Raw genomic sequence first — 15,216 nt, forward strand, 5'->3', positions numbered from 1 at the left:
GAAGAACAAATTCAGCTGTGAATTCTTTCTAGCAGAGACCTTTGTTCCATCCCACCAGGTCTCAAAGCGTGGTTTGCAGAGACTCTTCTGCAGCAATGGAGGAGACTGGCTGGCTCAAGCGGATGCTGCCTCTTCATCCGGCTGGACACCTCCCGATCTGTAGCCACTCTTCCTTCAAAACCTGAAGTAATTGGGCCATCAACTGTTTATCTAATTTACTAGCTACCCCAGTTTTAAGACGCTATTTGCTCCTACCACCTACTTCCGTAAGGAAACGACACTTACTCCGCCGCAGACTAGTACACACCCAAGGGCCAGCAATACCTTACCCCCGTTACGTACCCATGCACACCGGGCTGTAGTGCCCCTGGCACCTTTCCAGGGCTGAAGAGCTCTGCCCTAGTCTCCTCGGCACCCACTGCATTTTCAGGGCTCCCCATGAGGAAAAGCCCTAGAGAGTTACCTCAGATGCCCCAAGCCCTGCCACAGAGGGGCAGCCCTACCTAAAGCCCGTACACTCACCCCGCTCCCCCTTGCCCGGAGCAGCGAGGCCGCCGGTAACAGATCCCAGCGCCAGCGGTCGGCGCAAGCGAGGCGGGGGAATGCAGCATAGCGCGCTCACACCTGCCGGGGTAAGGGGAAGGAACCGAGGCTCCTCGTGGCGGCGCGCGCGCTGTCGCCGTGTGGCGGTCGCGGCTCCGGCCCCTCCGGAGGCGGCGGGCGGGCCGGCCAGTGACGTGAGGGCTGCGCTGAGTAAACAGCCCGGCGGCAGCCCGGCAACCGGGCAGCGCCGCTCCCCCCGAGGGCCGGGTTGGCCTGGGCTCCCCGCCCGGTGTCGGGAAACGGACGGGGAGGAAAGGTTGGAGCCCCTTCGCTCAGCGGCCCCGGAAGGCAGTCGCCGCAGCCCGGCGTGGCTGGTGGGGGACGGTGGCAGTAGGGAGCAACCGAGGCTGGTCCTGAGGCGGGAGAAGCCGCCTCGGGCAGCGTTTCGCGTAGGGCCGGTGCCAGCGGAGCCCGATCAGCGGCGGCGGCCGGGCGGTGAAGATGGCGACCCCGGGGATGGGCTGGCAGCAACCACAGCACGGCTACAGCGGCGGCTCCGCGCCCGGCGCGGGAAAACTCGGCTCGGGCTCCGCGCAGCCGAGTCCGGGCGCTGAGCACAGCCCGGACCTGCATTTCAAAATGAGCAAGAAGATTGCCCAGCTCACCAAGGTGAGCTCCCGCCTCCAGGGAGGCGCGCCGGGTCCTGTGCCCCCTGAGCTTCTCCCTCTTATGCTCTGTTTCCCTTTGCTTCTCGCCGTCACCCGTGTGCCTGACGAGGCCGGCTCTCCTCGGGGGGGGGTGGGGGGGTGGGGGGGTGGTGTTTAAACCCGGGTGGGCTGCGGCAGGGATGTACCCGAAGGCCAGGCCCGCGGCTGCCGCCTTGCCCTGGCAGCGGCCCCGGGCCCAAAGATGAAGAGCGCCGAACCGGGGCCCTGCGGTGAGAGCTCCGGCCTGGCGCTGCGTGGGGGCAGCGGCCGCGCGGACAGGCCGGGCGCTGAAACCGCCGCAGTGCCGGTCCTCGGCTGGTTGTGTCCGAATCCGGCTGGCATGGCCGGGTACCGGGTTGTGCGGGAGGCGATCCCTGGCGCGCTTGCGGTTTATTCCATGAAAACTGTGGCTTCTCTTCTAATCCTTTAATGAGCAGTTCTCCGAGAACGGAGAAATAACGGATAAATAGAGAAATTCAAGTGATGCTTGCTGTCCTTTTGCTGAGGATAAATACCCTTATTTAAGGTATCTAGCAATATTTTAAAGCCTTAGGTGGTGAGAGCGAAGTGTTAAAATCTCTCTGATCTGTGCTTCTCACTGAACAGTTTTTCATTCTGTCATCCCCAGTATAAAAAAAAATACCTTGCATCTTTGTTAAAAGTTGGGATCAAACTACAAGGTGTTTTGAAAGCACAGTGTTAAGGCTGGTAGGCCCCATGTTTCAAATGTAGTCGTAGCTACGATTTACTTGGAATAGCTTAAAAAAATGCGTTGATGCTCTAATCTCTCTTTTGTGATGCTCAACCTGAATGTGAATAGCATTGTTTAGGAAATGAAAGACAGGCTTTCTTTGTTAAAGAGAAAGCAGAAGAAGTAATTTCTGTCAAGAATTACATGGTTAAAACATTTAAAGGTAATTTAAAAGCACTGTGGGAACTGCTGGTATTGTTCAAATATATGCAAAATGGATGAAAGTGACATTTCGTTGGAACAACTAAGAGTGAAGGCTGCTGGCAGTCTCGCAGTGGAGAAAGTTCATATTTATGCACAGTTGATGAACTGTTGACCAGTTAAAAGTAGTATTTATTGTGGCACACCTTGCACCTTAATATATTGGAAAGCTGATGACTGAGGGGTATTTTGTCTTTGAGTTCAGAGTCTAATTTCTTTATATATTAACATCAGTGGAACAAAAGTTGTAATTTCATAAGAAGACAAGTAGAATTAAGATAAGATGAAGATTCTCTTCGTCTTTACTTCATGTCCACACAAGTGATTAATTAAAATATTGAAGATATTACTATAGACTTGTGCTTCCTGAAAGGTGCAAAAACCTCCTGGAGACCATAAATGTATCTTAGACTTACCTTAAGGCCTAGTGCATATGCAAAGTAATACTTTCAAAGAATATTTTTTATTTCTGTGTGTCCTTTGATATATTTCCTTTCCTTTCTCTAGGAACTTACTGAGCAGTTTATAGATGATTTCAGAAACAGAGTTCCGCTTCACAACAGAAGTCATTTGTGTACGCCCATGAGTTCCACATCACTTGGGCATGTGCCCTGTGCTCTTTCAGTTATTATGTGTCTAGTATCTTGAGGTGGATGAGAGTTAAATATGGATTTGGATGTGTGCTGTTGGACTATTTTGAACTTCTGTATTGGAAAACATGAAGAGAGTAAAAGTAAATACTGTTTTGTTTGGGGGTTTAATTTTTTTTTTATGGTGCATAGTAGAGTTCTAAAATTGTAGAAATTATGTTCATGTCTGTTCTGCCAAAGACTTCAGAGTGGTGCAAGTAAAAGCTATGAATTGTCTTCTGCTTATGTGTTTAAAATAACTGTAAACTATGTGTTTGTATGAAGAATTTGTATGTGAATTAGGATTTTGCAGGATTGGAATATTGTATTTGTTTCCCAATGACTTGCAGATTCTGGTAAAGTTTTAGGGAGAAAACTTGGAAAATCAGCTGATCTTTGTACTGACTGATAGTCTGGAGCAAAGAATAGTATTTTTGGATGTGATACAGGGTGTGTAATAAAAATGCTTGTACCTATTGCAAGAATAAAATTAAGGGAAATAAAAAATATTCTATGACATTAATTTAATAGAGGTAGAAGTGCAAATTTTGACAAGTTTGTAGTTAGAGGGCTCAGGACCTACATTTCTGTTTACTTGACCTTTCAGAAAGGAAGGCTTAAAAGAAGTAGAGAAACTTCTGGGTAAAGTATAATCAAAACTTTCTAACCTGCCCTAGAATCTGAATCCTGATTTGATAATAGCTGCAGAAGTTAATCCTTGAGAAAGGATTCAAGCTACAGGGGGAAAATAGAAAAACAATGTTTAGTTTCTGTAAGTGAGAGTTAACTTTCAGAGAAGAATTAACTTCACTTTGCAGAAGATTTCTGGAAATAAGACCATGTGAAAAAAAATGTTAGGGTATTTGTGCTGTTCTAGCTTTGCCAAATGCTTGCTAACTTAGGTCTATAGTGTTTCACTTCAGTAATCTAGGAACTTCTTATCAAGAATGACACTTCTTAATCGTGCTTCTCAAATTGTTTAGTGTCTTATACATGACACGTCTCACACACCTTCAGTTGTTTTCCCTAATATTTTTTTTCGTCTTCCAAGTCTTCCCTGTGACGGTCTTGAGGATATATTCAGTTTCTCAGTGGATTCAGAGTTCAAGTCAGGTGCTTTACCAGGTCAAAGCAAAACCACCAATATAGTATAGGAAAAGGAAATTGAAATATGCACTGCCAAAGGGATGTACATAGTTAAATTGCCCAGACAGCTTCAGTCTCTGACAAAAAAATTGTGACTCAATAGTTTATTTTTGCTCACCCTTGTATAGTTTGTATTACAAGCTGTGAGTAGCAGCAGCAGAAAATGCTTTCCCCACAGAAGATGCTGGTCACTCCTGAAGTAAATAAGAAAATTCACAATTAGGATTTCTCTGTTTTTCTAATGCTTTCACATTACTTAGAATCTGATGTTTCAGTGAAAACAATACAGGAACTCAAAGAAAAAGGTGAAATTTGTTCCATAGCCAGATTTAATCAGTGATTCAGAGGGAGGCAAAATAAGAAACAAATCCATTTCACTAAGCACAGCATTTCTGAGGTGCTTGACTATGCTGTAACTTCTGACAAGGAGGGGAAGACTTACTTGATTTAACTTTAATATGCTTGATTCACAGGGGAAGGTAAAACAAGTAGTTAGACATGCAGCTTTAAAAAAATAAGAAGATACTCTATGTCCTGTTTAAAGACTGTGGTAAATTGTAACTGAAGCAATTTTAGGTTTTCCTCTTCAGCATAAGCTCCTTAGTTTTAGGAGTTTTGAAAGATCTGTGTCCTGGTTTGGGGATAAAGTAGCATCTGACACAAAGATTAAAGCCAAAAAGAAATAAACTGTGATTATGAGATTGCATATATATGTTTCTGCCACTGCATGCTGGAGTGCTAATGCAGTGTTGAATTATGCCTGCCACAGATGAAAATATGCATATATATATTTAATTAGCTTGCATAAGACAACTGGAATAGAAAACAAAAAGTAAGTTGCTGCTATGCCTACATTAGTAGGGGAGAATGGGATTAGTTTTTGCAATTGCCAAAAGAGTACAAGTTCAGGTGTTTTTTTTTTTTGGTGGTGTTTTTTTTTGTTTTTTTTTGTGTGTGTGTGTGTGTGTGGTTTTGATGTTTGTTTTAGCTGTTGGTTGGTTTGGTTTGTTAGATTTTTGGTGGTGTGGGTTTTTTTTTCTTTTTTTTTTTCGCTGTAGTTTTGTAGTTTGCAGATCTAGCATTTGTGATTGCGAAATCCATATCCTAAATGTGTCTGCAAAATCTGTTGTGCAAGCCTTTTGACATCAACATAAATCTTTGACTTTTATGGAACACAGCTACATGATCCACACTGGGATTATGCAATGAGAATCTTCAGCATTGATTTGGTTGCATATTAGTTGCAGAAATTTTACATTAGCTGGAAGAAGAGTCTGCATCTTCTGCCTTGCAGATGATATGTACTTTACAGTGATCATTTCTATCTATTGAATAAAAATTAAAAAATGGTACAGAACTCCGATGTTTTCTCTTAGCTGAGAGCTGGAAGGTTTTGTTCTGGAAAGGTTCCAAAAAACTGGACTAGTTCAAAGGCTAAGGCAACAAAGTTATTCAAGGCTTGTTATAATTCAGTAAACAAGAAACTAGAATTTGGGACTCCTGGGACCAGAGTTCGGTTCTCAGCTCTGCCATCAGCTTGCTGTGTAAATTTGGGAAACTGTTTTTTTTTTTTTAACAGCAGCAACAAAAAATAATTTCTGCTTTGTTTTCCTGTCTTCCTCTGTTAGAGAGAATTACTTAGAGAATAGATGTCAGTGTAGTAGTTAACTGAGTTGAGTTGCTTGAAGATGTAGATAGTAAATCCATTTCAAGGAATAAAGAGCAAGTTTTATGATCTCTAATTCAGATGGTTATGCTTGTTATTGTGTGGAATTTTTGTCTGGAATAATTAAAGGTGTCCCTCAGCTATCACTGAATGCACTGCTATGGAAGTAAGAGCTATAGGGTTTAACTTACATTAACAATTCTTAACAAAATGTTTCCAGTGAAACTTCATCAGTTTTTATTTGGAAGTGTTTTACCTCAGGGATGCAGGAGGAGAAACCCAACTTAACCTCTTGCAGAATGTTCATTTTACATAGAATTGGAATAAAGCATAAAAGAAGAACGCTTAAAAACAGGGAAGAAATGAGTGTCTAAACCCCTTGTAAAACTGTTTTGATATTACCTGTCATCATGTGGTATTTGATGCCATTAACAGTTTCATGAAAACTTGGGGTTTTTCAAGCAGCCTTATGCTATCTCTCCAATGTGTGTTAACATTGGCAGTAGGCCAGTATTTGCTAACAGTTCTAGGATTGCATGAAAAGAGCTGAAATTTTGAGGCGGGAGTGATTTGAGTACATATTTGATTCCAAAATTTTTGCATATGCTTCTGACTGGTAATGTGGGAATAAATGTTATGTTTTATTGTTGCATAAAAGTAGTTTTCAGGGACCAGAAAAATATGAAAATATAGTATCAGATATTCAATTAATTTACATTTTTTCTGGAGATACTTAATTTTGGGTTCTGTTAATTATTCTAAAGGTAGCTGAAGTAAGCCCTCTAAGAAGGTAGAGACCTTCTAGGAGGAACTGAGAAAGTTCTGAAGTTTCTGAAGCGAGTATCTTAATATTTGGAGGTTTTAATATGCTAGAATAGGCTCTCCATCTTCCCTTTCTGGCTCTGTCCATGGGGTGTTTTGTGTCCTCATTCTGCAGTAGTTACGGTCTTCACAAGGGATATTCATGGAAGGGAAGTTTTCTGTACCCATGGTGGTATAAGGACAAAGGTGGGACAGAGTGAACATGGCATGTCTTTAATACCATCTGATATAGTTCAGATAAAATAAATAGGGCTTTCAGACTCTCAAAATCATCTTCGGACCTTAAAGACAATAACTGCTGATTTTATTATTCTGAATACTTGGTAGTTGAAGCACTTAAAATTACTTTAAAGCTGCTGTGGCTTCTAATTTGAACCTGAAGAGGTCTTTCTTACCTTCCATGTTTTGTAGGACAAGAATTATGGAATTTTATGTTACAGTTAATATGCTTTTTGTCTCTGAAAGAAGAGATCAGGGATCTTAAAAAATAGAAAAAAATTCATCAGTCCTATTATAAAGCCTGGGAACTCTTGTTTTATCATGGCTAGTTGTGAAAAGTTAATTGTTTCGATGCTTGAAGACCTTAGGACTGTGTATACCTCAGATGGTTCTTTGATTTGTTATCATTGCACATCTGTAATGTGAGACTTCAGGGGTGCTATATGGACCTGATATGGGTATCTTTTAGAGCTCAGTGTTGTGGTATGTGTGAATTAGGTCAATAACTTTACAGTCTGTTGTCACAAGACATCAAGAAGAAAGAAGTAGGACAAGAATTAAGTATTTTTAATATTAAAAAAATTACTCAAATTAGATACCTTTGCTCTCCACCTGCATAGTCTTAATGGTTGACTACAAAGTTGGAGTTCTTCTGAGACTGCTGACAGCTTAATGTTCTAAAGATATTTTCTGGATATGCATGTAATTGAAAGTGGGATGTTGTTGAAAAACTGTCTGATCGCACTTTCACATAAACTACGAGTCTAAAATGCCTCTTTAATATGGCTGTGCATATATTGGCTTCTCTGAGACTGCTGGGTGTGGGTTTTTTTGTGTTTTATTTGTTTGGGGTTTTTTTGGGGGGGGGGTAGGGTGGAGGAAGGGTTGTTTGGTTGCTTTTTATCCCCACATTTGTGAGGCACTGGAAGAGATTTCACAGAGAAGTTATAGGTGCCCCATTCCTGGAAGTGTTCAAGGCCAGGTTGGACAGGGTTTGGAATAACCTGGTCTAGTGGAAGATGTCCCTGCCTGTGGCAGGATGGTTGGAACTAGATGATCTTTAAGATGAACCCAAACCATTTTATGATTCTATGAATAATCAAAATGAAGAGACAAATTAGGATAGAGGAGAAATAATACAATGTGGCACTGAGGGACATAGGTTAGTGGTTGACTTGGCAGTATTAGGTTTATAGTTTGATGGTCATAAGGGTCTTTTCCAGCCTAAACGATTCTATGATTCTATACGTATCCTCTTGCTCCATGCTTATACTTATTTATTGCTATGGTTGAATAATACATAGTTACAAAGAGCTGGAAAACTGTTAGATGTTATCGTCCTGATATGTACTTCAGCAGTTAAATCTGACATATCAGTGCATTAATGATGTTTAAAGACAACCTGAAAGACAGGGATTTTAGTACAAAGTTCAATGTTACTGACATGTCAGAATTAAAAATCTAAAGAAGAAAGAACATGCAGGCCATAAATGTATCCTGGTGGTGTAACATCCATAAAGTTTGAAATCTGTGACTCTTTAGCTGCTCTTTACATGCAATGATATAGAAGCTATGGAAAAAAAAAATAGAAATAGTTGAAAACTGGTTTGATTTTGTTTGTTTTGCTATTGTTATAGTTTTCAGTACTGCATTATTAAAGGAAGCTTTTGCTATTATCTTGATTCAGATAAGATCAAGAAAGTGTGAGTTCAGAGCTAAGAATATAATACTAAAATGCTTTCCTCCAGATGGGAAAGTTGTAAACAGGAGAGTCTTTATGTATATTTGGAAAAAAAAAAAATCAATGGTTGAACTCTGTGTGTTTGTACAACGTATTTATAGGTTAATTTTTTTGTGCATTTGCGAATTGCTTAAACCACGACACATGGACAGAGCACTTTGAAGTCCTCAATCCTGCCAGGAGATTTGATTTGTGAAGTCCTATAAAAAGTGTATCAACAAAAGACAGTTGGTTTTTTTTGGTATTGAATCCCATGAATGCATGAAGAAGTTGTTCTAAAATGATGAGTCTTATAGCTTCTTTAGAAAAAGTTAGATTGCAATTTAATTTTAGTTGTAGTGGTTCTGTACTCTCTTCAAACGCTGTAAAGCTGTATTTAGTTACAGTGTTGTGTTTGGATGTTTCTGTATTGTCATGCAACGTATTGGTCACACATTTTATTTTTTATATATATATCTGGAAGTACAGTTAGATGTATACTGCATCCAGTACGTGTGTAGAATACATGTTATTTGTCATAAGTCATTGTGTTGGTGCAGTAACTTCCAGCCTTAAGTAGCTTCTAGCCGCTGAAATTCTTTCAATATCTCATTCTCTAAACTCAGGCTTTGGCTTTAATAAAAACAGTGTTGTCAGTGATCCCAGGGTTTCCCCACCCCTGCTAGTCTCCATTGAAAACTTTGCTCTCCTGTTAACTCCATGGACGAGGGGGGCATGCCTTGAGTAATTGCTACCTTTTTCTTACTGTTTGCAGGCCAATTGCTAAATAGATCCATCAAATCTCAACATAACATTATGAAATCAGATGTGTATGTCTTTTGGCTGATACAAATTTGGCAGTAGTAAGCCAGGTTTTTATGTATTCTTCTAATGACTGATGTCATACCAATAACCAAAGGCATTGCATTCTGCAAATAACCAGAAGAAACAAAATCAGTTTAAAGCTATTCACCATCTTGTCCTACTTAACATGTATTACCTGGTTCTGTTTCCTGAGTTGGGCTTTTTTAACTGAATCTAGAAGGCTGTGAGGAAGAGCAGCCTTTTGCTGATGTTGTTACTTGGCTGGGCTCAAAATGACAGCCTTTAAAAATAGCTACTATTAAAAAGCTCATGAAGTCCTTCCTGTTTACGATGCTCCTGTTAAATGAACAACAACCTTTTAGCTGAAAGAAGTAGTGTGAGGTAATCATACAAAATCCTTGCTCTCTATTTTCATTTTTATGAGACTACTTTAATCTTTCCAGACAGTTTCCTAAAATTTCATTTCTGGAAATATGACCTGTAATATGTTTAGAAAACAGGTGTGTTATAATCCAGAGATTTTTTTACTTCAGCAGTGGTTTTGTTCACAACACAACTGAAAGCTATAACTTTTAGTAAAGGGTGTCTGACACTGCCTTCTCAGATCTAGTATTTTGCAGTCTGAATGCTGATGTGTTTGGATAGGTTGTACTAAAATGTCTTTCAGTAATCTCCTATGACTGTCTTTGTCCTTTTAAAACTTGAGAAATGAATATAAGGGGAAATTATTTCTGTAATAAAGATTAGGGAAAACGACTTGACTTTTTTTTTTTTAATTTATCTGCTTTGTGTAGATATGTGTTTCACACTTTATAAAACAGTTTATTTGTAGCTGCTAGTAATAAATAATCAAGGATGTGTTTACAGATTAAAAAAATTTTTGAAACACCTTGAAATCTATGTACATTATTCTTTCCAGCATTAACCTGTATTGCCAACATAGTAATGTATACTGCTTACATATTTATTTAAAAAAATACTGTTTGTGTTTTGTCACCAAGTGGTAGAATTTACTTTTGAAATTTTTGATCCATTGTTTCGGTTGGGTTCTTTACTAACTTTCCATGTCGTATCTCAAATAGCATTAACATCTAGTTCCATTCAGTTCCTGTGCTATAAAAATCAGCCCTGCCCTTCTCCCACTCTTCACCTCCCTTCACTACCCACCTCCCCCACTCCCCTGGGTTTTGTTTTTTTGTTTTTTTTTTCTTTTTAAAAGCATATGGCCATTTGCTTTATGCTGAGATAGAATTTGCAAAAATATGTCCTCAAGCAGAGACTGGACTTTGACATGAAATCAGTTTACGTATTCTTTGAGCTGATCTAGTTATGAACTGTTCTCTCTACTCCCATGGTTCTTGTCTTGCCTTTCTATATTTCTGTGTTCTCCTTCACGCTTTGCCATGTATTTCTTTTCAGTCTACAGCGTAGACCATTCACAATTTGGTGTATTTAGTATATTCTTTACCTCCAAATACCTAATGCACAAGATGGTAATTCTTGTAATTTATGTTTGAGCAGGCAGTGTTTTACAAAGTATCTTTGTACCTTCTGTACAAGTGAAGAGCCTGAAGCAAGTTTATCTTCTGTTGGTTTTCATTGTTTCCCATAGCCAGGTGTTGGTACTCTGGAATAAACTATATTTGAAATCCCAGATTTTTTTTTTTTTTTAGTTTATTTTACAAAGCTGTTTATGTGATAGACATTATCCTCCAATGGCAATTGTAAAATGTTTTGGGTGTTTTTGCTGTTGGTGTTTTTTGCTGTTGTTGTGGTTTTTTGGGTTTTGCTTCTTCTTGGTTTTGTGTTTGTTTGTTTGTTTTCTTATAGGCATATGCTCACTGATCCTGAGGGAAACTGAATTTCCTGCTTTCAGAAAACTGCTAGTTTGGCAAAATGGGAGAGAAAAGTAACATGTCCTCTCAGTATATAATATCAAAAAAAATTACATGTTGATTATGAACTGTAGCTTCTGTATGTGCCTGTGTGAAATTCTGGTAAATGACCCTTGAAGAAAATCTTACTGAAGTCCTGACCGATACGCTGTATTTGACTTTAGATTTGCCACTAATCTTGAGCCTCTTCTTTTCTTATATATAGGAAAGGTATTCTTCTAGATTCTTACAGAAAAAGAAAGATTTTTTTTTTAAATGTGCAAAAAGAAAACTTTCTCATCTGGGAAGCATAAAAAAATCCCAGTAGTTTGGAAAAAAAAAAAAAACAGGCAAAAAAAAAAAAAGCAGTAATTTCATCTCAGGACTGATTTGAACAAAGAATGGGATATGTATTTCAGTGAAGTCTGATGCTGTACGTGAATGTCTTGGAAGCCGTGTGAAGCGGAGCCTTGTCTGACGTTCTGCCTGTCGGTTGTATTGAACAGTTGTGAAGTTTTCCCTTGCCCTGTTTTGCTCTGTTGCCACAGAGGTGGAGAAAGCCGACGTCCTGCCGCTCTCCTTGGTGCTGAGCAGGGCTTGCCTTTGGGGCATCGTTTGTAGCTCTCCGTGGTGCTGAACGTGGGGCAGCCTCGGCGTTTTAGCTTAACTGGCACTGATGTCAAAAGCAAATAGGTTTCGCTTCCTGTTATGCAAATCAGTACGTTTCCCTACTAGCAAGATCTCTTGCCCAATTTACATAACTATAGTTTCCCAGTCCTTGTATGTAGTCAGTGTAGTGAGCTATAACTTTGATTACACTGAACACTATGGAGGCAAGTGCAGTTAATTATTTCTCTGAAAATGTGTGCCATGCCTTTTTGCAGTAGCTTCCCAAAGGCCTGACAAAAAGAGCAAGAAGTGAAAATTAAAACAAGCACTAGTATTTTTCTGGGTGTTCTGTCAGTTAGCAGATTACAAAATGCTCGAGAATATTTGAATGTGCAGCAGCACTTTATCCATATTGTCAGGAGTCTAAAAGAGGGGTTCAAGTTTGATTTCCCAAAGCTGACTTAGGGAATATACAATACACAACTTGATCATTTCTTTTAGGATTTATAATTGTTTTAGTTCTGTTCTTAAAATATAAGAATACAATTATTTCAGGGTTTTAAAAAGTAGGAGATGCAGCTGTCTTGTTATAAAATTAATTAAAGGTATGTATTCTATTTGCAAATGTTGCCCAAAGTATTTGAGATTCAAAAGCCCTTGTAGCCTCAAAAAGAAGAGGAAAATGCAACTTGGGTATTTTATACTGCTAAAAAAAAAATCTATTTTGGTGCTTAATCAAAAACAGTGATACAGATGTGTAAAGTTACTACCTTTTTCACCCTGTTTTTCCACATAGGTGTTACTACTTTTTGTTTTGGGAAACTCTGAATGTACTATCACTCTGCTGAGAGAATTTGTTTGTGTATGGAACAATTCTTGTAGAGTGAAGATCTTGCTATTTCATTTGTTTTGCCAAGAGCAAACTGCTGTTATTTTCTCAGTGCAAAATCAGTTGCTTAGCTCTGAGAATTTTCCAGTGCATTGTTTCACACCCAGAAACAGATGCAATACAAACATGCTACCTTACCTTCCTGTAGGGATCTCAGTATTACCTGAAAGACTAAAATATGCAAATATTCAACAAAAATCTGTAAGGAAATAAGCTTTGAAACTGAAACACAACTTGGAGTAGCCCTTTGGCCTATCCTGTTTTCCTTGCAGCAATTTAAGGTCTGGTCATATCACACACATATGACACATCATATAGCGGATGTGTCAACTATATTCTAGATAGATGATTAGAGGGTAAATGGGGTTCTTTCTCAACAGGAGGCAGATTGGGGAATTTGTACATCTGTCACTAAATCTTTTTTTTCCCCACTTTCTTAATTTCCTTCAGTATGCTTCTCAAGGTTTAACTGTTTGAGGAAATTGCCTAAAGCCAACTTTGCTACAGATTTGTAATGGTTGTTTCTGGCATAACCTGGTTGATAAAGGTTAACATCCCAGAACTGGAAAAGAGTTTTGACTGGGTGTTGGTACTGCCACATCTCTCACAGCACAAGGGTATTGAGTTGCAGTTACAGGTATATACTAAATCAGTCTGTAACAGGAGGAAACAGATGATTCAAGTTGTATGCAGAATGAATACCTGAACTGTTCCTGTTCATTAGAGGGCTGTGAAAGACACTTTCACAGTCTGTTTTTTATTACAGTGAAATTTAATGTTTTTTTTTTTTTTGTCCATTAATGTCCGTAGTGTCATATGTCCTTTTTGGTCAATTCTCATATTCTTTTCTGTGAAAATAAGCAGACTTGAAGTAATTTGATTGATTTGACTTCCTAATTCAAGTCACTGATTTACTGCATGACAAGTTGAGGCTATAATGCATAGCTAGTCTTCTCCTACATGCTTACGTTTGCCCCTAAAAATGGTGGGTTACCTGCTATCTGAGTGTCCCAATAGGCTGTATCAGACGTTGAAACAGATGAGTTTCCTGTTGGTTACACCTATATCTCTGTTTATACCTTCCTTATGCTTGTTTTCTAAAGAAAATGGTTATTTTCAAAGAGAAATCATGTATGGTACATTGTGTAGCTTATTTTTAAATAATTTTTGTCTGTGCTTAGGCAACTGGGCCAAGGTGGAAGCTGAAGCTGCAATGCTGATTTTGGTTTTCAAAATGTAGATGATATGGGGGTGTGGATTAGAGGGCTTCTGCATTAACAGCTCATTTCATATCTTGTTTTCTGAGATATGGTATAGTATTACCAGACATGAATCTTCTGTATAATGTAGCTGAAAGGCCTTACGAGGCAGTTTGTATCACTTCCCTTGCAGATGTTCACAAAGCATTGAAAACTTTATTTTTCTTTTTTAATGTAGCCTGAAAAACTCAGATGATCAGGTTTCTTTAACTCATGTCACTGTTTTGTTTGTTTGTAGGTTTTTGTTTGTTTATGCATTTGTTTTGGTTTTTTATAATGGAGTAGAAAGTAAGTTTAATTCCTGGTAAGTGCCGGTGTGTGTGTGTGGTGAGTTTTAGTTTAGTACTTTGGTAATCAGTCCATTACTGTTTTTTGCCTCTCTTTGAAGTATATATGTTCAGGTTGGGGGGGGATATTCTTTCTTTATTGTGATTCACTGGTATCGTTAGTGTTCCACTTTAAAGGCACTTCAGTGAATTTGTTGGAAACTCTGCATTGAGTTCTAGTGTCTTTTATGTCCTCATTCCATGACTGAAGACTGTCCAAAATATAGGAGGCATATGAAGAACTTAATGAAAACCCAATGGCAAGCTAGCAAGTGCAAGCATTAATTTAACTTTTTATCTGTAAAAGGAAACTTTTCTGAAATATAGTTACCTCTGTTGATATGCATCAAGCTTAATTTTTAATGTTGGGGTTTTTTGTTTGTTTGTTATATATAACTTTATACCTTCGTGGGAAAGATGTTGTTTCAGAAGCAGCATTGTACACAGTCTTTTAATCCTTAAACTATAGGTAGGAAGCCATGGAAGTTCTCTTAAAGTGTAGATTAGAATTAGGGAGAGGATCTGCTAAAAGCAGAACAAAAATCTAGGTATCAAAATCTATCCTTTTTATCAGAACCTTTTCTAACCATGTTAGGAGGAGTGCATGAATTACTGGAGATACTTGGGCTTATATTTTGTTAAGAGTATTGTTGTTAAAAACAAAACAAAATAAAGACAAAATACAAAAAAACCAAACAGGCAAACAAACAAAAACAACAAAATGAACCACAGCATAAACACTATTTGCTTGCTAAATTTGGAATTGAGCTTTGAAAAAATACTTGAAACTTCAGCAAATTTGTTGTCTGCTTATAAATGTTTTAAATTTGCAAAGCAAATTGTTCCATACTGTCTCTTAACAAGTTAAGAGTTCTGCAGATGTAAAATTGATGTATTGGAAGCTGCATTGTACATACAGTAGTCTTAAAATGTGCCTCAGAAGATTTTGTCAGTATTCTGTTCTATGAGTGTGAAAGAGAGATGGACATCCTGGAGCAAGCCCAGCAAATGTCCACCAAGATTATTAAAG

The 15,216-nt window shown here is 38.9% G+C and overlaps 1 protein-coding gene across 1 annotated transcript in view; it reads left to right on the plus strand.

Moving 5' to 3' along the window:
* The first annotated feature begins 1,023 nt into the window (after nt 1-1,023).
* The window catches only part of FAM184A (family with sequence similarity 184 member A), a 64,396-nt gene continuing 50,203 nt past the window's right edge, over nt 1,024-15,216 (plus strand). The window contains exon 1 of the mRNA XM_061460032.1: nt 1,024-1,212. Within this exon, the coding sequence (XP_061316016.1) occupies nt 1,045-1,212 (168 nt within the window). The 5' untranslated portion in view covers nt 1,024-1,044. The remainder of the gene's footprint in view (nt 1,213-15,216) is intronic.

The sequence above is a fragment of the Pezoporus flaviventris genome, unplaced genomic scaffold (genome assembly GCF_033815535.1).
Source record: "Pezoporus flaviventris isolate CSIRO_AGI_PZ_B2104156 unplaced genomic scaffold, CSIRO_AGI_Pfla_v1 ptg000031l, whole genome shotgun sequence".
Classification (NCBI taxonomy): domain Eukaryota; kingdom Metazoa; phylum Chordata; class Aves; order Psittaciformes; family Psittacidae; genus Pezoporus; species Pezoporus flaviventris.